The 27,718-nt window shown below is 41.2% G+C and overlaps 1 protein-coding gene across 1 annotated transcript in view; it reads left to right on the top strand.

Moving 5' to 3' along the window:
• DNAH11 (dynein axonemal heavy chain 11) overlaps positions 1–27,718 on the top strand; it is a 322,374-nt gene that overhangs the window by 42,199 nt on the left and 252,457 nt on the right. Inside the window, exons 9-18 of the mRNA XM_059171331.1 lie at positions 6,226–6,342; positions 12,329–12,466; positions 12,698–12,822; positions 13,377–13,572; positions 15,894–15,998; positions 16,281–16,673; positions 22,601–22,933; positions 23,149–23,403; positions 23,489–23,658; positions 23,905–24,127. Coding sequence (XP_059027314.1) covers positions 6,226–6,342; positions 12,329–12,466; positions 12,698–12,822; positions 13,377–13,572; positions 15,894–15,998; positions 16,281–16,673; positions 22,601–22,933; positions 23,149–23,403; positions 23,489–23,658; positions 23,905–24,127 — 2,055 coding nt within the window. The remainder of the gene's footprint in view (positions 1–6,225; positions 6,343–12,328; positions 12,467–12,697; positions 12,823–13,376; positions 13,573–15,893; positions 15,999–16,280; positions 16,674–22,600; positions 22,934–23,148; positions 23,404–23,488; positions 23,659–23,904; positions 24,128–27,718) is intronic.

Raw genomic sequence — 27,718 nt, forward strand, 5'->3', positions numbered from 1 at the left:
ATTTTACCTTTGAGAATGATGTTATCTGCAGGTTTGTCATATAGACCCTTTATTAATGTGAGGTGTGTTCCCTCTAAAAGAGTGAGTTATGTTCTCTCTAAACCTACTTTGTTGACAGTTTTATCATGAATGGATGTTGGATTTTGTCAGATGCTTTTCCTATATCTATTGAGATGATGATAAAATGATTTTTATCTTATTTTTATCCTATATTTTGTTAATGTATCCATGATCATGGTGAGTCATCCTTTCAATGTGTTGTTGAATTTGGTTTGCTAATTTTTGCATCTATGTTCATCACGGTTACTGGTCTGTTATTTTCTTTATGGTGTCTTTGTCTGGTTTTGGTATCAGTATGCTGACCTCGTAGAAAGAATTGGGAAGCATTTCTTTCTCTTAGATTTTTTTGGAATGGTAAGAAAAAAATAAGTATTAACTCTCCTTTAAATGTTTGGTAGGAAAAAAAAAAGTGTTTGGTAGAATTCACCTGTGAAGGTGCCTGCTCCTGGATTTTTGTTTGGGTTTTTTTTAGGTTTTTTAGTTACTGATGGATTTTTGTTACTAGTAATTGGTCTGTTCAGATTTTGTGTTTCTTCCATATTTAGTCTTTGCAGATAGCAGGTTTCTAGGAATCTTTCCATTTTTTCCAGGTTGTCCACTTTGTCGGTGTATTGTTTTTCAGAGTAGTCTCTTCTAATTCTTTGTATTTCTGTGCTTTTGATTACTTTTCCTCTTTCACTTTTGAGTTTTCTTTTCTTTCTTTTTTTTTTTTTTTAAGATTTTATTTATTTATTTGACAGACAGAGATCACAAGTAGGCAGAGAGGCAGGCAGAGAGAGAGGAAGGGAAGGAGGCTCCCTGCTGAGCAGAGAGCCCGATGCGGGACTCGATCCCAGGACCCTGAGATCCTGACCTGAGCCGAAGGCAGTGGCTTAACCCACTGAGCCACCCAGGCGCCCCGATATCCTTCTTTCTTGTGGGTTCCTACATCAGGGGTTTGGTTCCTAAAGTCCATCTCTGCCCCCCTTCTTCCCTTCTCAGTGTGGCTCCTTTTTTGCCTATGGCCATGGGTGATCTGTTCTGTTCATCTTCAGGTCATTTTCAGAATGACTTGCCTTATATGTACCTGTTGCCTCTGTGTGTCATGGGAAGAGGTGAGCTCAGGATCCTTCTACTCTGCTGTCTTCCTGGAACTCTTGTGTCAACATAGTTTTCATTTCCTTTTTGATATCTTCCTTGAACCATTGGTTATGGGAGGAAAGATATTACTTGAACCGGTGAAAGATGATGACATTAAACATTAGATAACTGATGTACATATAATGTAAAAATATATCTATGTATCTAGATATGTAATATCTCGAGCATTACAAAGAGATATATTTAAAACACTATAGATACATCAAATGTAAGTCTAAAAAAATTCCCAGAGAGTTGCAGAAAAAGGCAAGAAATGAAGAAAAACAACTGAAAAGAAAAAAGAAAGGGGCAGAATTAAGCCTTAATGTAGCAATAATTACCTTAAAAGTAAATGGTCAAAATACGCCAATACAAAGAGCTTGCCAGAGTGGATTAAAATATAAGACCCTACTGTATGCTTTTTTTCAAACACTCCAAATATAACCATATATGTAGATTAAAAGTGAAAGGACAGGAAAAGGCATATCATGGGAATGTGAATTGAAAGAAAGCAGTAATGGCTGTCTAAATATCAGATAAAGTAGATTTCATAGCAAGAAAAAATTAACAGAGAGAGACATTATATTAATGATAAAAGGGTCAATCCACCAAAGAGATCTAGCAATCCTAAATGGGTGTGCACCAAATAAGATAGCAATAAAATATGTGATTCAAAACAGACAGAACCTAAAAGAAAAATAGACAAATTCACAGTTCAAATTGGAGATTTCATTGCTCCCTTTGAGGAACTGAAAGAACAGGCAGATAGGAAATTAGCAAGGATATGGAAGGGTTCAGTACCATCAGCCAGGAGGATCTAATCAACATTTATAGAACATTCTGTGCAACAATGGCAGAATTCACATTGTTTTCAAATACTCATGAAACATAGACCATGAATATGTTATATCCTGGGCCATAGACAACCTTAACAAATATAAGAGATGTGAAATGGTACAGAGTATGTTTTTTTGTTGACAGTGGAATAAAAAAGAAATCAGTAATGGAAATCTAATAGGAAAATTTAAACTACTTAGAAACTGAAATGACATCTTTAAGTAGTGACTTGACTTTTTTGTCTTTTTTTTTTTTGCCATGAGTCAAAAAAGTAGGGAAATAAAATGTAGAGAACTTAAAAAAAAATGAAAATATACCAAAATTTGTGGGAACCGACACAGTAGTTCTGAGAGGGAAATTGATAGCTATAAATAAGCATATATTAAAAAAGGAAAGTCTCACATTGGTAATCTGAGTTTCCACTCTACGAACCTAGAGAAAAGAAGAGCAAAATAGGCACAAATCAACTAGAAAGAAAAAATAAAGAGCAAAATCTATGAAATTTAAAACATGGAGAAAATTCAATGAAACTAAGAGTTAATTCTTTGAAAAATAAAAAAGTGAGAAGGCAAGTTACCATATCAGGAATAAAATGGGCTACCACTACATCCTCTGCAGATATTAAAAGAATAATGGGAATATCAAAACAAGAAATAACCTCTAAACACGTAATTTGACACCTAGAAGAAATGGATTAATTCCTCAAAAACCAGAACTATCATAACTCATTCAATAAGAAATAAGTAACTTTTAAAATTGTAATATAATATTGTATTAGTTTTGGTTGTGTATCAGTAGTGAGTTGACATGGGCATATATGGAGAAATGGTTATCACAATTTTATTTATTACCCACATAGTGATTTTTTTCTGTGATAAATGAAGTAGAAAATTTGAATAATACTATAACTATTAAGGAAATTGTACTTGTCATTTAAAAAAAAGTACTCTCTGAAAGGAAATGTCAAGGCCCAGACTGTTTCACTCGAGAATTTCTCCAAGTATTTAAGTATTAAGATCATATCTACACAGTGTCTTCCAGAAATGCCAGAGGAGGAAACACTTCCTAATTTGTCTTGTGAAGCTAGTAGTTACTGCCCCAAATACCCAAACCAAAGAAGTTAATGCAAAAAAAAAAAAAAAAAAATGAATTTTTTGCTTCCCTAATTTTCCCTCCTAAATATAGACATAAGAATTCTCAAAGTATTAGTAAACAGAATTCAGCAATATGGAACAGGGGCACATTTTATATGTAACTGAGGTTTATTCCAGGGATGTGAGACTGGTTTGATATTTGAAAACCCGCATATTAGCAGGTTAAAGAAGAGAAACATGATTGTGTTAACTAATGCATGAAAAACATTTTACCAAATTCAGTGCCCATTTCTGGTAAGAATTCTTGGGAAAAAGAAACAGAGTAACATCCTCAAGTTGCGTAAAGAACATATACTGAATGCCTATAGCACATGTCATGTTATGGTGAAGGGTCTTCCTAAATCCCAACCCATAGCATATAGTCAGCTGCCCACTCAACGTCTGTGCTTAAATATTTGATAGACATCTCAAACTTGCAAAACTGAAACTACATGGCGCACAACCTTGGAGTCATTCATGATCTTGTTCTTTTTCTCATGATAAACATCAGGTTCTGTCAGATAAACCCTGAAAATATATCCAGATCTCCTCTCTGACCCGAATGACTGCATTTGCCCTGAAAATGCCTCCTTAGCCCCTTTCTTGACTCCATCAGGCTCTGTTCTTTCCTCAGCAGCACGAGTGCCATTTTGAAGCTAAATCAAGCCAGCGCATTTCTCTAGCTAAGACTCATCAGTAATTTCCCACGTCACTAAAAGGGACAATTTTAGAGTTGTCAGGATAAAGAAGAAAAAGATGTTTATCATTATAAACATTATATAATACATTTTTTAATGTATATCATTATCTTTGAGTAATACCAGCGTATCGTTGATGCTTTAATTAGTATTTATTGAGAAGCAGCTATGTGCCCTAAGAACCCCATTAAATACTGGTACTGTAATTCTGGAAACCAAACCTGTTCATTGGACTCCCAGGGCTGGGAGTCCAGGGGACAATACAGGTAGGCAGTTACCCAGGGTACTCAGTGCCAGGGTCTCTGAAGTACAGGGTTCAGGGAGAGTATTTGTGAAGGGCCCCTTGCCAAAGGAGGTGCAAGGAAATTCGAAAAGTAACTGAAAGAGACATAGAACTAAAAAGTAAATAGAAATTAAGCCGGTGGAAAGTAGGTAGAAAGGGATGAGTGGGAAATTGTATCCTGCCGCAAGAGAGAGTATATGACAAGGCAGGTGTGACAAGATCCTAGTGTGGAAAGGGGGGAAGGTGCTGGAATAGTTCAGGGCAGTCAATTAAAAATTAGAGTGCTGGGCTGCCTGGGTGGCTCTGTTGGTTAAGCCTCTGCCTTTGGCTCAGGTCATGTGGGATTGAGCCTCACGTTGGACTCCCTGCTCAGTGGGGAACCTTCTTCTCCCTTTCTCCCCTGCTCATGCTGATCTCTCATTCTCTTTCTCTCTCTTTGGATAAATAAAATTTAAAAAATTTTGAGTGACATAAGATTTATATTTTAGAAAGCTTATTTCAATGGTACTTTGAGGAATTATTCAGAGAGATAATAATAGAGACAAAGAAAGTAGTTAGAAAGTGGTTAGCAGAAATCCAGGTGAGTGGTGACGGTGATCTGGACTGAGTGACACCTCGAGACGGGAAGCGTAGTGGGTGTGTTGGTGAGGAGACAAGAGGAGAGATAGACAGCTCCTGACCTTGCAAGATGAGCTTGACTTCGCTGTGGGAAGGAAGGGGGAGAGGTGCCTTTGGCTGTTCTGAATTTGGGTTGGATGAGTAAAACCGTCTGGGAGAGAGGGAGAGAGAGTTGGGATAAAGATTTGCATTTTCCCCTTGCTAAGGTGTTAAGCTCTAACTGTTTAAGTAATATTTGAGCATCTTCAGTTGTAAGTTTCTTGTTCCCTTACTGAGAGGAGGGATAAATTGGGCTTGTTACAACTTGTTGGGAGGTTGTGTTTACTTTCACAAGTCAGTGATGCTTGAATGAAGAGACTGGCTCTCATTCAGACCTGGAGACTTCCTCTTGATGCTAAATATAACATTGTGGTGTGTAAGACACTGAACCCTGGGACGTTGCGTTCTCAGGGCGTGTTTGAGTCCACACAAGGGGGCAGTCCTTCGTAGCAACATCAAAACATCGAAATGGTTGCCAGGCTTTTAAATTCTGGTTCTGCCAGTTAGCAATGTTGTGGCTGTGGGTGGATGACTAACCTGCTCTGCGTTCGTCTTGTCACCTGTAAAATGGAAGCCGTATGACCTACATCCCATGTGGTCGTGCACATCAAGTTAACAATGTAAAGCATTTAGAACAGAAAACTGCATGTTCGCTGTCATCATTATGACTGTTACTAACAGACGAGGCTTACTTGACAGAGGAGAGGACTTCATTCCACCAAATGTGTGGCGGGCACTCTCCCCGCGGCCTAACTGGAAAACCCAAGGGGTGTGTGTGTGTTTCTGGGACTTCTTCACCGTGACCTGCCCTGCGGTGGAGATGGTAGTTACTCTCTCATGGTTTTGTTCTTTGTGTTGATGAGAGCTGCAAACTAACACATGGGGGAAAGGGAAGAGCGTGGTGTCTCATCTGCGTCACTGGAGGACGCTTTCTTACAGACCTCTGATGCTACTTCTCACCTGAAGAAAGAGTGCCACTTGCTAGGTTTTCTGCTCCATGAAAAACAAAACAAAACATGTTCCTATTTAAATGGACACTGACGTTGTGATGAGAGCGTGGTGTTTTCTGTTTGTTTGTTTGTTTTGTTTGGAAAAGGTTTGCTTTATCATTTATAATCAGAATGGATTGGGAGAGGGCAGAGTGCTGTTGATGGGGTCTGAGCCACTGAAAACACCCGGGGAGACGTGGACTCACAGGGCTCAAGGCTCTGTGCTCCTCTAAGGTTGCCGTTTTGAATGGTTAGTCCGAGCTCTCCATCTTCCCCAGAATCCTGCGATGAAACCTGCATTGGGAGAGATGGGGCAGGGGAGGGAGTGAAGGGGTGCAGGGAAGGGTGAGACAAGGAGCCGGGTGGGCGAGAGGAGCCACGTGGCTCTGTGATGGCTGTTTTCAGTGGTGGATACTTTGCTGTAAACTCTTTCACTTTGAATCTTACAGGAATTTGAAAGTGATTATGTTGTGTTTAAGTCCAAAACTGTGGATTTTGACAGAAGGCTTGGGATGATTCTCTGTGAAGCTTTCTTTAACTGCAGTGGTTTAGAAGCTGCATTTAAGGTTAGTTCTGAAGAAGCTATCATTAAAAAATACTTTACTAATGAATAATTTCAACTGTTAGATGAAAGGAGTGGATACATTCCTTTCTGACCCAGGTAAACTATTAACTGGTCACATTCTGTTGGTATTCACCTCACCGAACTAAATTTTACACACTGCTCTAATGAATGATGTTTACTTAGGGACAAGGTCAATTTTAGGACTTTTGACTATTGATATTTTTTCAGATTCAGTAGGTTAGCTCTCATTACCTTTAAGAGTGACTTGGCCTGGCCTGTGAAATCCTAATTCAAAATTAAGCCACCGTGAAAAGAGAAAAATACATGTTAATGCAAGATTTTCTCTATAGCATTGTTTGCATGTGTTGGGTTCACCTGCCCACTTCATTACTATGACTGAAACAAATAATAATTTGTATAATACTTTCCATCAGGCATAAGACACCCTTGGTGATCAGACATACCATTATTTTGTATATAAATAAAATGCCCCCAAAATGATGATTCCATTATTATATAACATAGTCCACTTTCCAATGTTAAGACACAAAGAAATGTTGGACAGAGCATTAAAGAAATGCAGTATGGTATTTCTGTATTCTGAGTTGCATAAAAGGAATGCATCTTCTTTTTTTTTTTTTTTTTTTTAAAGATTTTATTTATTTATTTATTTGACAGAGAGAGAGATCACAAGTAGGCAGAGAGGCAGGCAGAGAGAGAGAGAGAGAGAGGAGGAAGCAGGCTCCCTGCTGAGCAGAGAGCCTGATGTGGGACTCGATCCCAGGACTCTGAGATCATGACCTGAGCCGAAGGCAGTGGCTTAACCCACTGAGCCACCCAGGTGCCCCAGGAATGCATCTTCTTAGACGTCCCACATGGATAGCTTAGGATGTGGGGAAGAGGGACACCATGTGAAACTTGCTTATCAAAGCAAAGAACTACAAGTAAGGTGTAGAACCAAATGATGTCCCAAAAGAGGAACGGAGACTTCTGTTTCTGAAGAAACACACCTAGGGGATCATGGGCCCAACTCGTTGGAAATGGCAGTGCAGGGGCGCCTGGGTGGCTCAGTGGGTTAAGCCTCTGCCTTCGGCTCAGGTCATGATCCCAGGGTCCTGGGATCGAGCCCCACATCGGGCTCTCTGCTCAGCAGGGAGCCTGCTTCCTCCTCTCTCTCTGCCTTCCTCTCTGCCTACTTGTGATCTCTGTCAAATAAATAAATAAAATCTTAAAAAAAAAAAAAGAAAGAAAGAAAGAAAGAAAAGAAAATGGCAGTGCAAAATAAGGAAATGGACCCAGACTTGATGTGGGATACTGTTTGATTTTGATCTCCAAATTCACATGGTGGGTCAGGGGGTGGTAAATGTCCAAGTATTTTCTGGCTCCAGGCGAGCATTTTTACATGGAGAATTCGCAACGATTGTGGTCTGGGTGGTTCAGTGGGTGACACATCCAATTCTTGATCTCAGGTCAGGGCTCGATCTCAGGGTTGAGATTTCAAGCCCCATGTTGGGTTCCACACCGGGCAGGGACCCTACAAAAAAAAAAAAAAAACAAAAACCAAAACCCTCATAAGGATTAAATAGTTATTTGTTTTGTAAGAGCTGGTAGATGAAACTTTTAGATGCTGTTGGCCAAAATATCTGGCTTATTATTGTAAAATTAAGCTGCCTGTGATTCCCATCTCTCAGAAATTATGTTCGTTAGCTACATATGTATACATATATCCCTTTGACAAGAGTGACATCACAGGCTGACCCTCTTTGGTAACATTTTCCACTTAGGAATGAATCCTAAACATGTTCTTGGTTTCACAGCAGAAATCATGATTTTTGTAATGGCTCCATAATGTATCATACTCTCTGTTGCTGGAGCTGCTTGGCTTTAATGCCTTCATAAATAACAGAAGGAAAGCGTGTAGATTGTTCCCTTCACAGAAGCTCCTACTGGGTCTAATTCAAGTCTCTCTTCCCGTAGCACAACTATTGATAGGGTTTCTGTTTGAGTCCATGCCACTTACTTTTTTCTAAGTGATCTTATATTTTTGTCATGTATTTTGTCTTTAACTTTGTAACTGTTTGTATCTTGTCTGTGGAAACATGCAGCATGAGCCCCTGCCCAGTAGCTCTGCAGGGCTGGGACATCATTTCACAGTTTGTGTTCCAGTTAGATCCCCTTCTTCAGTGTCTTCTAGAGCAGACATCTAATAACTGAGGTTGGGGTGATGGACTGGTAGTCAAAGCCTTGGAACGACTCACAGATGAGGGTAAAATGCAGCAAAAGTCATGGTAGAAGAAAAAAAAAAATCACAGGATGGCGTGTTAGGGGAAAAATTATTTCTACCCTAGATACAGGGTGATGAGCTCTGACCACGTGCCGTTGGGTCCCAGGGAATAAATATTTGCAGACCGTTCTCTAGAGACCATGGTTCATGACTGCCCTCGGCCAAGACATGACCAGGAGGGGCACTGGGACCAAGCACTGTTCTACTCAAACATGAAACTGTAGTTCAGAGCCCACAGTGTTGGCACTCAATAAAAAACAAAACAAAGCAAGACACTAATGGATGTTCCTCTAAAACTTAAAACAATATGTCTCCAAGAAGGTAGACTGGAGTGTCTCAGATGAAGCATCCAGAGAAGTCTTCAGGCGATAAAACTGAAAGCTATAAAATTGTAAAGTGCACGAGGTTTCAGACAGCAACAGATTTAAAACATCTTCAAAAGAGGCAAACCCAGAAAAAATATAAATAGGTGATGAACAATGAATTTTGGAACACTGAAAAAGAAATAAAATGGAATGGAAAAAAAAATAGGTATTGCTTGAATAGTGGCAAAGGCATTATCCCAAACCTTGAGGAGTGGAAGAAAAGGTAGACCACACAGATCTCAAAAGGGACAGTTAGGGAAAGAAGCATGTGGTAGGGGCCCACTTTTAATCTTTGGAGGTCGAGATGAAGAAAAACATCTATACTCTTCCCAAAAATCGCTCTCGGTTTCCTGAGGACAAGGAAGCAAGAGGTCCACTTGACCCTTGTTCTCTTCCCAGAGAGTAGTTTTTCTGTAACTATGATGCTGAAAAATTACAACAATGTGTACTACCTGAAAGGCTAAAGGCTATCCTTACTACTATTAGCTGGCTTTACAGCCTCCCCAAAGAATATTTTCTGTGTCTTTTTTCTCTTCTACTTGGAGTTCAGTCCCACTAAGCATATCAAGTAGGCAAGATGAGATGCAGCTGGGAAGCTACGGGTATTTCAGTTGTGGTCAGTACATTAAGTGTTTGAAAAGAACAAATCATGAAGTAAATACATTTCCCTGGTGTTGGTGGCCCGCTCTTTGTTAAATCTGCGAGTCAGTGTTTGCTTTTGACTGTTAACATGAAACCCAGAGTCAACAAAAGAGTGGTTCAAAGAAGAAAGTTAATAAGCATTTTGCTAGGGAGCAGCTAACTAAGCAGGTTTTAAAATATTTAGCAGTTTCTCTACTGCTTATAATTGATATTACCGGGGTGAGAAGCCAAATGTATCTAAACTGACCTCTGAGATATGGTTTGATTTACATTTTACTTTGTACAATTTTTTCACTTTTTTTTTTTTTTAGTGAACATAGTTGATATAAATATTTAGAGAATGTTAATAATAAAGCTGTTTTTAAAGAAACAGGTATCTCCCCTTTATTTTACTTAAATTCCATTATAATTAATATAGTGATAGGTTAGTTTCAGGGGTACAATAATGAATCAGCAGTTGTGTACATTACTCAGTACTCATTGTATAAGTGTATGTCTCTAATCCCCATCACCTGTTTCACTGCTCCCCCCACCCACCTCTCCTCTGGTAGTCCTCAGTTCTCTACAATTAAGAGTTTGGTTTTTTGTTTCTATTTTTCCTTTGCTTTATTTCTTAAATTCCACATATAAATGAAATTGTATAGTATTTGTCTTTCTCTGCATGATTTGTTTCTCTCAGCATTATATGCTCTAGATCCACCCATGCTAAAAATGGCAAGATTGCATTCTTTTTTAGGGCTGAGTAATATTCCATTGAATATACATACACCACTTCATTACCATTCATCTCTTGATGGGCTCCTTCCGTATATGGCTATTGTAAATAGTACTACAGTAAGCATGGCGGTGCATATATTTTAAAATTACTGTATTTTGTAAATACCCACGAGTTCAATTACTGGATCATACAGTAGTTCCCTTCTTAATTTTGTGATGAACCTCCATCCTATTTTCCACAGTGACTGTATCAGCTTGCATTCCTTCCAATAGTGCATGAAGGTTCTTTTCTCTCCCATCCTTGGCAACAGTTGGTATTTAAAGAAAACAAATTGTTAAAGAAAACAAATTTGAGGAACACTTATTATTTCCTTAAGAGGAGTAACAAAACTTTCTTTTTGGCCATGTTGCTAACAAGGCACAGAGCTTGGTATATGGTTTTCTGCCATCTTGATTACATTTTACTTTGAAGGAGGTATCATTTTTTGTTATTTTTTTAGAAGATTTTATTTATTTGAGAAACAAACATTTTAATTACACTATTGTGCTTGCAAAGAAAATTGTCTCACACTGGCACACAGAAGGAGCCACATGGGGGCAGAGAATAAGGCAGGAGGCTAATGGAAATCCAAGGTTGGGCTCCACAGGTAGCTGAGCTTTGTGGAAGCTAGTGGTGAAGGTGAGTTTGGATCTGGGTGTGGGGCGGGGCATGGACTGAGTGAGGAGAGCTTCAGGACTTTACTTTCCTGCTTGCTGGTAGTGTGTCGCACCCCCCCCACCCCCACAACCCCAATACCCATCTCCCTACTCATTGGCTTCCTCTGCTTGCTAATAGTTGTTGCTCACTCCTAACTTGCTATCTTAGGTTCAGCCTGCCATGCCCTGGTTCTCTTCCTGGGGAGGAGAGAATGTGATTAGTTCAAAGCATTAGTTTGAGGTAGGACATTCCTGTCAAAGGAGCTGTCTGTCCGTGAAGTGGTTGTTCTTGCAACAGGTCACCGCTACTGCCCCAGGCCATGGTTTTGGGGTGGCTAGTTGGTGTGGCATGGGATGTGGGCTGCCAGGGACAGGACAATCCTAGTAACTGATCCATTTTTTTTAAATCAAAATTTTTTTAACGATTTTATTTATTTTTTTGACAGAGAGAGACAGCAAGAGGGAACACAAGTGGGGGGTGGGGTGGGAGAGGGAGAAGCAGGCTTCCTCCTGAGCAGGAAGCCTGATGCGGGGCTCGATCCCAGGGCCCTGGGATCATCACCTGAGCCACCCAGGCACCCCCATTCGATGTAATTATTAATGGTGTGACTTGAAGGTCCTTGACGTGGATGTTCTACGTTGAAAGAGCACCTGTGGGGCGCCTGGGTGGCTCAGTGGGTTAAGCCGCTGCCTTCGGCTCAGGTTATGATCCCAGGGTCCTGGGATCGAGTCCAGCATCGGGCTCTCTGCTCGGCGGGGAGCCTGCTTCCCTCTCTCTTTCTCTGCCTGCCACTCTGTCTACTTGTAATCTCTGTCTGTCAAATAAACAAATAAAATCTTTAAAAAAAAAAAAAAAAGAGCACCTGTGTAGGAGGGCAGAACAAAGAAAGAAGATGTACATTTTGCTTCTGATTTTCTTTTTCTTTTAATGTTCTGCATATTTTTTAAAAATTTACTTGGATTTTATTTTATTTTTTTCAGTGATCCAAAATACATTGTTTATACTTCTGATTTTCTATCTGCAGACCATCTTCTCAAACTTTCCCTGGCACCGGGCAGGAGGAAGTGGTGGTATCTGTGAGCAGGGATTGCTGACAGATAGTAGTTAATTTCTGACTCCTCTTATTTTCTGCTGAGGAAGGGAAATTACATTTAGTATTTGTCTTATTGGAAACGTGTCTTAGATTTGGATTTCAGGATTCCTGCAGGGTTCTAGATTTTTGTTTAAATTCTAGGCACGTAAAAATCCATGGTCCTTAACCTTTTAACTTTGATTTTTACAGCTTTTGACCATATTTGGGAATTTTCTAGAGAAACCAGTTGTCATGGAAATTTTCAGCCCACATTACAGCACGCTACTGCACATGTTGAATGCAGAGTTGGATATGTGCAAGCAATTATATAATGAACACGTGAAACAGGTAAGCAGGGGTTGACGCTGAGCACATCCCAGCGTCATTTTTGTGGGTAATGGCCATCGGCTAGAACTTTATTGAATGGTACCCTAACTCTACTAATCAGGTTACTTAACGCATACATTTTACATCTTTGTACTGTGAAACTGCCAAACTGAACAGCTGCTTTCAAGGGTTCGGAATGCACTCTGATGAAACATTCCCTTCCTTCCTCTTCACCAAAATATGATTTTTCAGATCGAACATGGAAATGTAGTTCTTCACAGGAATATGCCATTTACCGCAGGCAACATCAAATGGGCTAAAGAGGTCTTCGAACGACTTCAGACATTTTGGTCCAACTTTGCATCTCTCCGGTATTTGTAAGTTATTAGGCCTATTTCATGACAAAATTATCCTCATGAGACAGGCAGTTATTATAGAGGGCAGTGAACTGTTCATTTCAACATTTGAGGAGTCATTGCCCTACTTAACGCTTTTCCTAGGCTGGATTCATTGAGAAGGTTTCATCCCCGTGGTTTTAGAATTCATGCACTGGAACTCTTAAAACCTCCATGTTTCCCTGTCACAGGTCCTTAGATGTTTTCTTCTCACTTTTCCTTGGCACCTACAGTATGTTGGTAGTTTTTGGTTCCTTTTCTTCAGTAACTAGCTCTCCTTTTATTTTCCAGATTTGTTTCTGTAGGAATTGTAACTCACCATCAGTAGCAGAAAGTTACCATCTCTGGTAGTTCCATTCATTTCATAACTCTGTCTTTTAAGACAAAGACCATTCATAAGCGTTATTTGGGCTTTTCTTGTTTCTATTTCTGTTTTTTATAGAGCATTTTATTATACGTTCTAGTGTATATTTCCTTGTAAAGTAGTTAAGCTGAAATCTAATATGTAGGAAAGTAGAAAAATTCTATTCCTACAGATTCTTGGAAAGTGCTGATGATGCCCTAGTTTATCAGAAGTACATTGAAATGACTGCTCTGCTAGACCAATTTGAAAATCGTATCTATAATGAATGGAAAAGTAATGTGGATGAAATCTGCGAATTCAATTTGAATCAACCCTTGATTAAATTTAGTGCTATAAATGGGCTTCTCAGTGTCAACTTTGACCCAAAGGTAGGGGTGTGATGTTTTTAAATTGTTTTAAAGATGCTATTTTAATTACAAGTATATTCCTATATTTACAGTCATTTATATTTAATTTTGGGAGAATGTCAGTCCTATGAGGATTATAACTGAAAACAACTTCTAATAGCCCTTTGTTTGAAAGATTTGTTTTCCAAATGCTATGCCAATTACTCTTTTTTTCTTTTGCCTTGTAATTATTTACCACTTCTACCTTTACTAGATAATGAGCTGAGAGTAGGGTGCGTTTTATCTTATCTTTGTGTTCTGTGTTTCTAGCATAGTGTTGGGCACTCGGTAATACTTAATAAACATTAGCTCACTTGAATATAATCATTAATCTTTTATAAGAGTTTCCTGGCTTGAATTATATTTGTAGCATATATACCAGTGGTTTTTGTTAATTAAAATTTTATCATGTGAGATTTGGGGAGTCCACAAAATGTATGGAATGAGAATAATCTTCAGAGGGGCAGTAAACTGTAGCATGTTCATTAGATTGGTAATTTTTATAAAACAGTTTTCTGAAAAACATAAAACAATATATAAATGCCCCCAAATAATAGGAACAGTTAAATATATCTAGAATGAAAATTACCTTTATTGAAGATACCTTTTTTATCCTATGATAAACCACCTAACAGAGGAATTTCATAGATTCTCTGAACAAGTTTATTTTCTTAAAATGTCATTACATGCTATGTAATAATGAAAGTGGAGGAGCTTTAATAGCAATTATATATGTGCCTGTGTGTGTATTTATAGATAATGTACTATATGTGCATGTATCTGATAAATGATATCCATGCGGGTATGTGGATATTTTAACCTGTCTCCGGCTCTGAGAGTTTGGTAGGGAGCATAAAATAAACTTTCTTCTCTATTGACCTCAAAGAATATGCTTTATAGGAAAGAGCAAACATATGAAAGTATCTATTTGTAAGTTGCCATTACAAAAAAATTAGTAAACATTTGGCTAATTTTTTGATAGTGAAGATTATATGCTGTTTTTTAGCAATTGCCCTCTCATGTCCGTTCGAACGTATGTCTAGGTAGGAAGTGAGAAAGTTAGCTTCCTGGATCTGTTTGTCATAATCTGCCCCCAAATTCTCATGTATTTGTCCTAAAATAGTACCAAGAATAGCATCATTTAATTATATTTACAAACCTTAGCCCACGTTTATGAATATATGACCGAGAGAACTTCGTTTCCTCCCACCTCTGATTTCATGGAACCAACTTAAAGAAACTAGATTCCTGAGATGTTTTGGGGCTAATTCCTGTGATTGTTCCTGAAGGAATTCTAACAGCAGCAAAAGTATGGTACCAGCTCACCAGTGGTGTGACAGCCTAAGGAGGTGAACTGGTTTACCTTCTAAACATGTTACACAGTCTTTTCCTCAGAACCTGTGATTTAGAGATATAGTCCCTTCTGCTACAACAGGACATGCGTTCCTAAAATTCACTGTGCTGTGAAAGAATTCACCATAAAAAGTACAGCACTTAGGGGGAAAACAAGGGTTTGGTTGGGCTCTCGTACTTAAAAGCTGTCAGTGGTGTATTAGGAAAATAGGAACCTAGGAAAAACAGCATTTTACACATTTCATTCAAATGGCTAAATAATACATAAACACTGCAGTAAATATGACACTTTGCCCTGACACAGACTGGAAGTTTCCTCATGGAAGTGGGCGTTGGACAGGTGATGACTGTGCGTTAGTGTGAAGTGCCAGGAGGAGGGTTATCTGATACCAGGCAGGAAGCTGTATGTGGCTCGTTGTACTTGAGGGAACTATGGTCGTGGTGGCTGCTGGCATGTGAGCATTTTGCTTATTTCTAAGCCTTTCAGTGGAGTTGGGTACAGTTTATGGCATTTACCTAGTGTTTCTTGCTAATGAAAGTGCAGATTAGTACAGACAAAATTTATGGTATGCCCACATTGCTAGTCTATTAGTTGTATTGGAACAAATTTATCTTTTCAAAACAAACATTGTGACAGAAAGAACAGTCCTGGGAAAGGATTGAGGTCCATGTACACCCTTCCATCTCACAGCTCAGTGTGCATGTGTCTCTGTCTTTTGCCTGAATTCTTTCTCTGAGGGTAGGCCATAGCCGTAAGTAACATTGTTATTCATACTTCTAAGAATGTATGATGACTCCTTTTAAAAGCCATATGAAGAAACAGTCTCTTCACCTTGACAATTTGGAAATATTGCAATCGTTGACTGAAATTTTAAGTGTTTGGGTTTGACATGTGTTAAAAGAGAATATCATTCTTAAAATACAAATAATCCTTGATTTTCTTTTAATAGCTCATGGCTGTTTTGAGAGAGGTGAGATACCTTTTGATGTTGAAGAAATCCGACATACCAGATTCAGCATTTGCCATCTTCAAAAAGAGAAACACTATTTTAAAAGTGAGTGTTTGGGGCTCCTGCGTGGCTCAGTGGGCAAAGCCTCTGCCTTCGACTCAGGTCATGGTTTCAGGGTCCTGGGATCGATCTCTCTCTGTCAAATAAATAAATAAAATCTTTTAAAAAAAAATGAAGGTGAGTCTTTGTAGGTATGAGGGCATTTTTGAAAAAGAAGTATTTTGATTCATAATTAGGAACACATGGACCTATAATGCTTCAGTACCTCTAAGACAGATAACTTTAACGCGTTTGGCACTTTCTGTTTTGGGATTTCCTTCCATTCAGTACATTGGGAATCTGGAACTTCTTGTGCAAGGATATAACACGCTGAAGCAGACTCTCCTGGAAGTGGAATACCCTCTGGTGGAGGGTGAGCTGAGGGCTGTGGAGGAGCAGCTGCAGGCCGCTGCGACATCGCTGACCTGGCAGTGTGACTGCTGGGCCTACATCGAGAGCGTGAAGGCAGCCACGTTGGAGTTGGCGCGCAGAGTGGAGCGCACGCAGAGCAACGTGAAGGTGATCCAGCAGACCATGAAGGCTTGGGCCGAGTGTACGCTCCTTCCCAGGAGGGAGCCCAGAAGGGAGGCTGCCTTGACTTTGGAGGACAAGGGCCATCTGTTTGCTAAAAAATACAAGCAAATTCAAGAAGATGGCTGCAGGATACATAACTTGGTGGAGGTAATGGCTTTTAAGGTTTGGAAATTGACAGAGGGTCTTTTCAATTAGTTGAGAAAAGAGCAGGCATACCCAAGCTAATGATGTAGGATTCTTTTATTGGGCCTGAGAGAGCTTTGTGTATGGTTTTATTCAGCATTTTAAAATGGAGGAATTTGCATGACTTGCCTCTAACTTCTGCAGCCCTTCTTGTTTTCATTCCTGAGGGAAGAGATTAGATCCTAGAGATGGGATCCTTGTCTTTTTCCTAGCTCTGTGCTCTCCTGCATGCTGTTCATAGCTCACAGGGTTTGTGGAATGCCTGTAAGTCCAGCTGACTTGTCTGCATCCCCTCCTGCAACCCTCCCAACCTTCTCCTGAGGGTGCACAGGAATCACTCTCCTTTTAACAAATATTTGAGTTTTTAAAACAGCAACAAGCACTATTCCAGAGTTCTCAATTGTAGAGGAGACAAAATAAAACAAAGGAAACAAGATAGAAAATGAAAATGGAACCAAACAAAAAGTCCCTTATTTCTTGAATCTTACATTCTAGTTGGAAAAGGTAGAGAAAATAACATACACTGAATAGGAGAAACAGTGGAAAATACAGTAGGTATGATAGGGAATCATTGGTACAGGTGTATGTTATACGAGATGGTTTGAAACATTTCCATCCTAAGGTAGCAGTTCTGTAGAGTACTGGAAGGGAAAGAGAATGAACCACATGGATATCAGGAGAAGGATGCTCTAGGCAGCAAAAAGTACAGAAGTTTGAGGAAAGAGATAACAGAGATAACAGAGATAAAAGAGATAACAGATACCGTTGGTATCTGTTAGAGAGCCTACCTTCCAGAAGCAGAATTTGCAAGGGGAATTGTAGTATTTGAGGAAGCTTGGAAGGGACTGAGGACACATATGTGGGATTGACATTCTGTGAACTTGGGTTTTTACCATGAGGTGAAGTGGCAGCCAGACACTCTCTGCTCAAAGGCCAGCCCTACTGAGTATAAATCAGAGGTGGGCAAGGAGGTGGTAGGAGGTCCAGAGACATAGTTTTAATAATTTAGGTGATAATGGCTTGGGTCAGACAGTGGGGATAGACAGCGTCATGCTGGATATATTCTGAAGGCAAATATTCTGGTCGAGCAAACAGGATTTGCTGTGATGAATCAGGAGAGAGAGGGAGGTCAATGATGAGTTCCAGTTTTTTGGTCTGAGCAACTGGAAAATTGGAGTTTGCCTTTACTGATATGGGGAGAACTGTGCTAGGTGGATTTTGTATGGAAAAGAGAGGCTTTGGGTGGTGAGGCCATGTTGGTTAGAGATACATGCCCAAGGGAAGATTTCGGGTAGCCTGGCACTGCAGCCGAGGCTGGAGTCTGGGGTAGAAATCCAGGTCAGGGACCTAAACTTGAGAGTCAGGAGTATGTATGTCATATGTGAAGCCATGGACCTTGATGAATTCACGTAGGGATTAATTAGAGATCCAAGGACTGACCTTGAAGTCCTCTCTGAAGCCAGGGAGAATGGGAGGGTCCAGCACAGGATGCTGATAAGGAGGCCAGTGAAGCAGAAGGAAAATTCAGAGAGATGCTGTCCTGGAAAGCAAGAAGCCAAGAAGACATTCCAAGGAGGAGGAAGCATTTGACTTTGTCCCGTCCTGATCCAGGACCTGAAAATGAGGGCCAAGGTTGGCAGTCAGATATTGCACCACGGACGCTGTCGGTGACTGTGACAGAGCTAACCTGGTACAGTGGAAGCCAGAATGGAGTGGCTGACGAGAAGGGGAGCAATGGGATCCAAAAGCTACTCAGCTCCTGAGGAGCTCCAAGCTGGCGGAAACTGAAAACTCCGCGGTGCCTGGGGCACGTCGGGGAGGGGGAGGATTTTATTTTTAATGCCGGTTGGTCTTTCCGAGTGATGGTATGTTGACCGGAATGATCTCGTAGAGGGGAAATAATTGTTGGAGGAAAGTCCTGGAAGGAAAGGGATTTCATATATACATGTGGAAGTTGGCTGTAGATAGGAACTTGGAGAGTTCATCTGTAGTAACAGGAGGGAGGGGGGCCAAGGACAGGAATGTGGTGCTCACAGGGGGGCAGCTCCGATTAAGGTGATGTGGGGAAGTTCATTTTTGATTCTTCCTAAGGGAAAAAGGATGGGGAACAAAAGAACAGTTTGTATTTCTTTCTGAGTGTGTTTATTATATGGATTATTTCTGTAGATCAATGCAGTCCTCAACCATGACACTCTCCTTTGGGCAGAGCACCAGCACCCCTGACCCCTACCCTACACTCCCATACCCCCACACCCCTACCCACCCCTACCCACCCACCCACCCCACCATCACAAAGCACCATAGTCAGGGGTTTGCCCATGGTGGAGGTCAAAAACCAGGGTTTTTAGTCTTGTGTCTTCCAGAAACCACGCCTGAATTTCCTCATGTGTAATGTAAACACACTTTTCTCTAGGCTAACTTTCAGTAAGAGAATGAGCAATAGACTTATGGTTTTTATGCTGAAATAGACTATAACCAATTATGTAGTTTAATGTTCCAGTATCCTTCACTTCCTCAAGAAATACTTCAAGCGAGCCTCTTATGGGCCCAGTACCAATTTAGCTTCTTGAGATACTTGAGAGGAAAGAATAGGGACCCTTGCTTCTGTGGTGCTCCCATCCGAGGGAGGAGAGAGATGTCAGAAACCGTGGATGTGAGGCAGAGGTGGTAGAACTGGTTGAGTGCTGCGGAACAAAGAGGAAACGAGAGCAGGGTGCAGGAGTTTCTGACGCTGGGCTCGGGGTTGGGGGGTGGGGGTTTAAACAGGATGATCAGGATGAGCCTAAAGGAGAAGGTAAGATGAGAGCCAAGTTACAGAGTCAACACAGCGGGCGGGTGGGAAAGGAGTGTTCCAGACAGAGGAAGTGGGCATCAGGGAGGGAGGTGCCGGGTGTTTGGTGCGAAGCCCGAAGGCGAATGCGGCCCCTGCTCAGGGGTGTAGGGGGGTGCAGGGGACAAGGAGCTCAAGTCAGATGCTCAGACGCTCATGGGCCATGAGGAGGGGTGGAGTGGCCCGGCACTTCAGGGAAGTCCTCACAGGCCTTTGTACAGACTTTGGCTTTTACTCCGGGCTCCTTGGGGAGCTCGTTGTAGGACTTGGAAGAGAAGAGAGTAAACATGATCTAACTTTGATTTGGAAGAGAGTCCAGCTGTCATGTTGAAACTCAAGCACCGGGGAGGCGGGGGTCTGGGGGGGGGGGTTACCATGGCTGTAACCTAGGCGACAGAGGCGTGGCATCTGGCTGTAACCTAGGTGACAGATCCCTGGTGTCTGGACTGGGGTCGTGAGGATGGAGGTGATTAGGAATGGTCGGATTCTGGATATATTTTAAGTTGAGTATAACAAATAGAATCTCCTAACAGGCTGGATGTAGAGCTTCATAAAAGGAGGCTTTGAAGATTATTCTAAGAATTTGGTCCCCTCAGAGAATAAGGTTGGAGTTTTTCTGCTAATAAATGGACTCCATTCTTTTTTCCTCAAGCCAGAAACTAAGCACCTCTGGAGTCCTTGTTCTCAGTATGAGAACAGAGGAGAGGTTCCAGCTTGAGAGAAGTCAACTTCAAAATAGGGTTGGAATGATTGTTTCTAGAAGTTGTATCTTTGTGATTTCCTCCTGTCCCTGGGATCAGTCCATGATTTTGAGCCTGGCTCTCAGACTTCCTCTGCGGAGTGTTATTTGGGGGAAAGCTGTGGAAATACTGCAGAGGGTAGGTCATTTCTGTCTTTTAAGGCTGCACCCTGTGTGGCTGAGGGGATTACAAGGAATAGTTTGCAGGCAGAGTCTAAGATGAAGAGAGAAGAATGGAACCCTGAAAGATTAGGTTTGGAAGGGACCTGAGCCATGCCTAAGTGACCCAAAGCTCTTCTTCCCTTTTCCTCTTTATATTAAATTGTTGAAAATAAAACAATCACTATAAATGGCACTGCAGTATATAAACTGGATATCTTGGGATGGAAAAGTATAAACAGGGTGCCTGGGCAGCTCATGAGTTAAAGCCTCTGCCTTCGGCTCAGGTCATGGTCCCACGGTCCTGGGATCAAACCCCACATCGGGCTCTCTGCTCAGCAGGAAGCCTGCTTCCTCCTCTCTCTCTGCCTGCCTCTCTGCCTACATGTGATCTCTCTGTCAAATAAATAAAATCTTAAAAAAAAAAAAAAGTATAAACAGTGAGGCAGTCACAGGTACTATACTGTGATATGTTTAGAAGAGCCCTACCCTGGGCGGGGGGGGTGGTCAAAAGGTCCTATTTGTAGTCCTAGCTTGGGTGCTAACTTCCTAGCAGTGTGACACTTGGTGTGTTTTAGGTCTTTATTTTTATACCTTTCTTTTTTTTTTTTTTTTTTAAGATTTAATTTATTTATTTGACATAGAGATCACAAGTAGGCAGAGTGGCAGGCAGAGCGGCAGGCAGAGAGGGAGAGAGGGAGAGGCAGGCTCCCTGCCGAGCAGAGAGCCCGATGTGGGGCTCGATCCCAAGACCCCGAGATCATGACCTGAGCCGAAGGCCGCGGCCTAACCCACTGAGCCACCTAGGCGCCCCATATTTTTATACCTTTCAAATGAATAAACTTTTCATTCGAATGGTCTTTAAGGATTTTTTTTCCTAGGTGTAAGATCTATACTTCTCCTTTCTAGTGACTACAAAGGATCCAGGTCTGTTCTGTACAGATGACTAGGATATCTACTGTACAACATGCTCCAGGGGTGTGGGCCACATATACTACAGATATATACAGATGTGAATGGTTCCAGCTAGATAGGCCAGACAGCATCCTTGAAGGGAGGGGTCCTTAAATTTGTTGAGGGCAAGATATCCCTCTAAGAACTTTCCAATCTAGGTCCCATTTTATCACCTCTGTAGTTGTGGTTCTTGCCTGTAACACATATCTTTTGAATCGTGGATCATACATCCATAGTAGCAAATGATCAAAGAAAAGGCAGAGTATCATCTACCTTATCATCAGCCCTCATTCAAGTGTCTCCTTTGCTCTGTGATCTCGTTTCTGCCTTGGGCATCTGCCCCCCGGACTGGAGGGACTACGTAACCTTTACCACTAAAAAGGTATCTCTGGAATCTACCCTTGCTGCCCACCTGACCTTTTCAAATCTGTGTCCCTAGTCCTGCTACACCATATACTCGGCCTCCAGCAGTCCTAAACAGTATTCATGTCTGACCTTGTCATGCCCTATCGACCTATTCATTACCCATACTCTTGGGAGATGTCAAGGTAGAAGAACTTAATACTGTTGAAGCACAAAGGGAGCTTTGCCTTCACCAGGCTGGTTTTTCTCAAGCTGAGTTACTATTCTACAGGCTGCTTATAGGTGGTTTGCACAAAGTGTTTGTCATTTGGTTGTTTGTTTTGGTTCAACCAAGTTAAGCTTTCAATAGTAGCACAGTGAATCTCCCAGAAAGGCCTAGACTACATAGCACTTTGCAGACTATGTGATTTTGGATATTCCAGAACAGTGTTCTCTGAAAGACCATTTTGGGAAACCTCATTTACACATAAGGCCATGGAAGACAAAGCCCAGGCCCACACAGAGTTCAGATAGAGCAAGAGCTGGAGCCTACATCCAGAACATAGAGAATGCATTAAAAAAAAACCCCAAAACCCTCTACCTCTAGTACATACTTGAAGACAGCATTTTTCATTATGATTTTTCCTTTAAAGAATGACTTTTGAATGTATGTTATAGTTGATCTAGGTGTTACAAAATCCTGCTGAGATAGTTACTGTTCAGCTTCCGGCTCTGTGACCTGGCATTTAAATGTTCCTGTCTCATGCACAGAAATGCAGTCTCTTCTTTAACAAAACATTTCAGTGGAAAGCTCTCATTTTTGTAACCACTATAGTTGATACCCCTCTGTTACTATTTATGTTTTAGGAAAATAGGAAGCTCTTCAAAGCCAATCCTTCTCTGGATACCTGGAAGATTTATGTGGAGTTCATCGATGACATGGTGGTAGAAGGCTTTTTTCAAGCCATCATGCATGACTTAGACTTCTTTCTGATGAATACGGAGAAACAACTGAAAGCTGTGCCATTTTTTCAAGTGCAGATGATCTTAATGCCCCCTGAGATTCTCTTCAAACCTTCTCTAGAAAGAGAGGCAGGGGATGGCTTCTACGATCTCGTAGAAGAAATGCTGGGCAGCAGTTGTATGATGTCTGCCCAGATGGAGCGAGTGGCTGCACATCTGGAAATAGCAACTTATCAGGTATTGTCCCTGAAAAAGCATGTGACCTTTGATTGAAACATAACTGGAGATAATGGGGAGCACATGGGAAGGAGAAGTGGGAAAAAACCAACAACACAGTTTATGAGTTCACCAAGTACTCTCCCTTTGACAGATGGCCTTCAGTGATGTTACCTTGCTTGTGATTGACAAAGCGAGGTGCGTTCTAATGAATGTTTGATTTTCCTTTCATTTAGAATGACATGGAGAATATGTTGGGCCTGGTAGAGGTCAGGCAGGAGATCATGAAGAGAGTGGCAGATGTCATCAGCAAAGTCTTGGACTTCAGAAACACCCTGGACACGTACGCTTACCTCTGGGTTGATGACCGAGCTGAGTTTATGAAGCATTTTCTCCTGTATGGCCAGGGGGGGTCATCTGAGGAAATGGACACTCACACACTTGAAGAAGTCCTTGAACAACCACCGAGTCTGGAACAGTTCAAAGAACAGGCAAGGAGAACCCTCAGTGTTCCCTGTAGTTTCTCCTGTCTGACTGAACTGTCCAAGGACTTTTTTTTTTTTTTCCTAATTATAGATTGACATTTACGAAGCCTTGTATGTTCAGATGAGCAAGTTTGATGACTTCAGAGTGTTTGATAGTTGGTTCAAGGTGGACATGAAGCCTTTCAAAGTGAGCTTGCTGAACATTATTAAGAAATGGAGCTGGATGTTTCAGGAGCATCTTTTGAGATTTGTCGTAGACAGGTAACCTTCTCTGCTTTTGGGATTTGGAATTACAACTCTTAACACCTGACTGCTTTCTGAAGCTGAGACATAAATTTTAAGAACATTAAAACTACCACTTTCTTAGAGACAGAGTAATGTTTAGAAAGAATCTTATATTCATTATTGACTATCAGAAGTCTTCTGAAGGTTTTAATGTGTTTACTTTGGGTTTGTGTGTGTTCATGTACGTATATGTTTGTGTGTATCTATATATGTATGTACTAGTCTGAATGAGCTCCAAGAATTTATAAAGGATACAGATGCTGGACTTCGGAGAGATTTAAGTGAGGGTGATCACGATGGTTTAGTTGATATCATGGGGCATCTTCTGGCAGTAAGAAGCCGACAGAGAACTACGGATGAACTCTTTGAACCACTAAAGCAAACCATCATACTCTTGGAGAACTATGGCCAGAAGATGCCTGAGCAAGTCTATATTCAGCTGGAAGTAAGTGTCATGGTTAAGTACCCAAATTAGCATACATTAGGTACCTCCTTTGGCCAAGTTCTTCATGTGACCTCTCTGAGAACATCCTAGAACAACCTGTACTGGAGACAACTGTTGTCATTCTGCAGGTTAAGAATCTGAAACTTAGAGATATAATACGTTTTTCAAGGTCACACAAGTCATTTCAGCCTGGATGAACCTAAGTGTGTTTTATGCCAAGATATTCCATCTCAACTGCTGTGCCCATTGCCTTCTTGCTAGGACGTATTTAGCGAACAGCCTTGGGGCTGCTCCTTGGAGTTCCCCAGCCGTTCCTCCCAGACATGAAACATGCCCCTGTTCTTTTTCATTGAAAGCTGCTTCTCAATTGAGAAGTGTCCTAGTCTTCAGAAACATATCATGGACATTTTAATAAAGAATAAAGAAAGCCCAAGTGACGGAGAAACCACTGTTTTCTAAATAGGAGTTCTGTGTCGTCCTCCTGTTTCTATGCTCTAGAAAGTTGGTGGCTGCTCTGTGCCCAGTGACAAGCGAAGTCTTTTTAGTTTGAACTGGAACCATGAATCAAAATCTCATAGGTTTCTCTCTGCACACCTGGGTGGAAGATGGATAGATCATATATTTCCATTCTCCATCAGCTTCCAGCCTGGGCTTACATTTAACTTGGCAAGTGTGAGCAGTGGACACATTCAATACAAGAAAGACTTGTATTAAATCCTAGTTCAGTGATTCGAACCTGGAACCCAAGTACAGTGTGAGGCCATCCCATCTGCTTGCCTCCGAGCATGCTTCCTCTTCCGTAAACTCTCTCTCCAGACGCCTCGCTTCTAAAATGAATATGGTCTCCAGCTTCCCACTTCTTTGTTGAGGTGAAATTCACAGTTCACGTGCCATGAAAGTAATCCTTTGAAAGTGTGTGACATTTAGTACGGACTTAATACTGTGTAACCACCACCTCTGATCTCTAAACATGTTCATTGCTCTGTCAAGAACCTCTACACCCACTAGCCATCCTTCCGCATTCTTCCCCACTCTCACCCTGCCACTGGTCCTTGCTGCCCCCAATCTTTGCCTGTATCTATGCATTTACTTACTCTGGACACTGCACATAAATGGAATTATCCAGTCTGGGGTATTTTGTGTCTGGCTTCTTTCACTTGGCCCAGTATATTGGAGGTTCATTGGTCTTGTGGCATGTAAATGCCACGTTCATCTCGTGTTTGAACACCAGCTCATTGTGTTTGCATCAACCACAGCTTGTTAAGCTTTTCATTGGTTGATGGACATTTGGACATCTGGGTGGTTGCCATCTTTCCGTGATCATGAATAACGCTGCTGTGAGCAAGGGTTCGCAGGTGTTTATTTGGGCATTTGTTTCTTTTTCTTTATTGCTTTCTTGCTTGCATGCTTGCTTGCTTTCTTACTTTTGTATCAGTTTTCAATTTCTTCTGTAACACAGTAGTGAAATGCAGGGTCTTGGAGTGATTCTAAGTTGCCAAACTTTTCACAGCTGCTGCTGCCTTGTGTAACTCCTGTTTTGTTTTGTGAGGATGAAATGCAACAGTGTATTTACAGGTGGAATCTTTTGAATCTGGGGACTATAAAGAATTAATACAGATGAATTACTCAGTTCTCTTTATGAAACTGTCCTTAGATCTGAAATCCACTTAGACACAGAGATGAGTTGTGGATACATAGCTACATAACAAGAGTGAGAGATGAAATGGTATAGGGCACAATGTAAACATTTTAGAAAGCTCTGGATATTCTTTGAGCCAGGTCTTGGACCTTAAAATAGAGAAACGAGTAGGAACACAGGTCATGGATACCAGGGATTTTAACTACAGCTAGAATTTATACTATAAGAATTTGGCTACTTACGTGAGGTTAATGAATTATTGAAAGCGTTAGGGTTTTTAATATTTCAAAAGTGGGCCACACTTCTAGCTATGTGTGTGCCTCCGTCAGTAATTCAGGCTAGTCAAGAGAAAAAATAAGACTCAAAGGCAATGCACATTTCAGTTGGAGGCTAACAGTGCCCCAATTTTATTTTTATTAAAGCAGCTTGTGATAGTTAGTGTTTCTTCATAATCGTTAGGAGTTAGCAGTTTCATTTCCCTAATACTTGCCTGTGTTGGGTTCTGTGCTAAGAAGCCCCTCCGTGTGGCTGTGTCCTCACTCCCTTTCTACGATACAGTCTGGAAGCAGGATTAAACTTCAGTGTATAGATTTGTATCAAGTTCCTTCTTGTTAGGAAGCCTTCACTGATGGCCTCTAGCCTATGAGCCCCAACTAGTTGCCCTCCGAGCACTCTTCTACCCCCAGCCTGCACTGGTCATCTTACCTTGCAGGATCTCAAGGATCTCGCCCTAGTTTCTGCCTGCTAGAACCCAGTCTTGTCTTTGAGCCACAAGTTCTGTGCTACCTCTTTGGGGGAATCCTATCATTTAACTTCAGAGATTGTCTGATCTGTGGTTTTCAAGGAACATCTGTTTGGATCAAGTGGAAGCTTATTTGGAATCCCTAAACAAGAAGCAGGTAATAGCACGTTTACTGTGTCAGTCAGGATTAAGGGGCGTGACCCAGGGATGTGACCTTTGTACCTGTTACTCCCCAGGGTCCAGGAGATGGTTAGGTTCCTGGGCTCAATTGGAAATGCGAAGTGAGAGTGCAGAGATGAGGGTGTGGAGTTTGGATGAGAAGGGTAGAAAAAGGAGATAAAGGACTAGGAGGGTTTAAAGCCCAGGTCTCTTGGTCTCTGGTCTGTTTCGGTAATTCCATCAGAAATGTCGCCTTCCAAGCATTCTGTCCCATAGAATAGTTCTTGGGTGCTTCTCATTGACTCTGACAAATTGCGAAACAATTTAAGTGGAAGAACTTAAATTGTTTTATCTTTCCAGTACCCCTCCCCCACACGGATACAGTTGACACTTAGCACGGCGTACTCTTCATAATTGGCAGCTACTCAATCATTCATCAAATATTTATTGAGGCTTACAAAATAGTCTTTAGAACCTTTGTTTTTGCACTTGAGCTACACAAGTAGAGTCCCCTCACTATGGGTGGTTTTGTATGACAGAACAATTTCAGTGTCCTGGGAGATCACCCAGAGAAACAATGCTTTGTTAGTCTGGGCACAAGGAATGCTTTTCAACAGCATGTATGCACAACGGCTCTTCAAAGAAAATAATTTGCTGTTGTCCTGTTTGCATTGTAGTCAGGCAGTGCAGAGCGGAGTTGCTACCTGAACTATTTATTGCTGCTTTTGTCCTACATCAAGTAGAAATTAACCTTCCCTTCCCTTGGCTTCTCTTCACTTCAGAAATCCTGGTTACTTGCAATGAACCTGACCTAAATGCTCGAATTCTCTGTCTGTCAAGACAGAGTACACACAGAGCTTTGGAAGCTAGAGGAAAAGGCAGGAGATTAACTTTATGCCTTCCTCTGTGCCCCCACCAGATTCAAAGCATCTTTCTTCACTTGCTAAATTGCTAAACCCGGCTCCCATTTCCACTTGTTAGACAGCTGGGAAGTCCTTTCTAGAGCCCCTGAATTTCATTCCCTTAACAGCAAAACAGTTTGGAAATTGAT

This window comes from Mustela lutreola, chromosome 4 (assembly GCF_030435805.1).
Source record: "Mustela lutreola isolate mMusLut2 chromosome 4, mMusLut2.pri, whole genome shotgun sequence".
Classification (NCBI taxonomy): Eukaryota; Metazoa; Chordata; class Mammalia; order Carnivora; family Mustelidae; genus Mustela; species Mustela lutreola.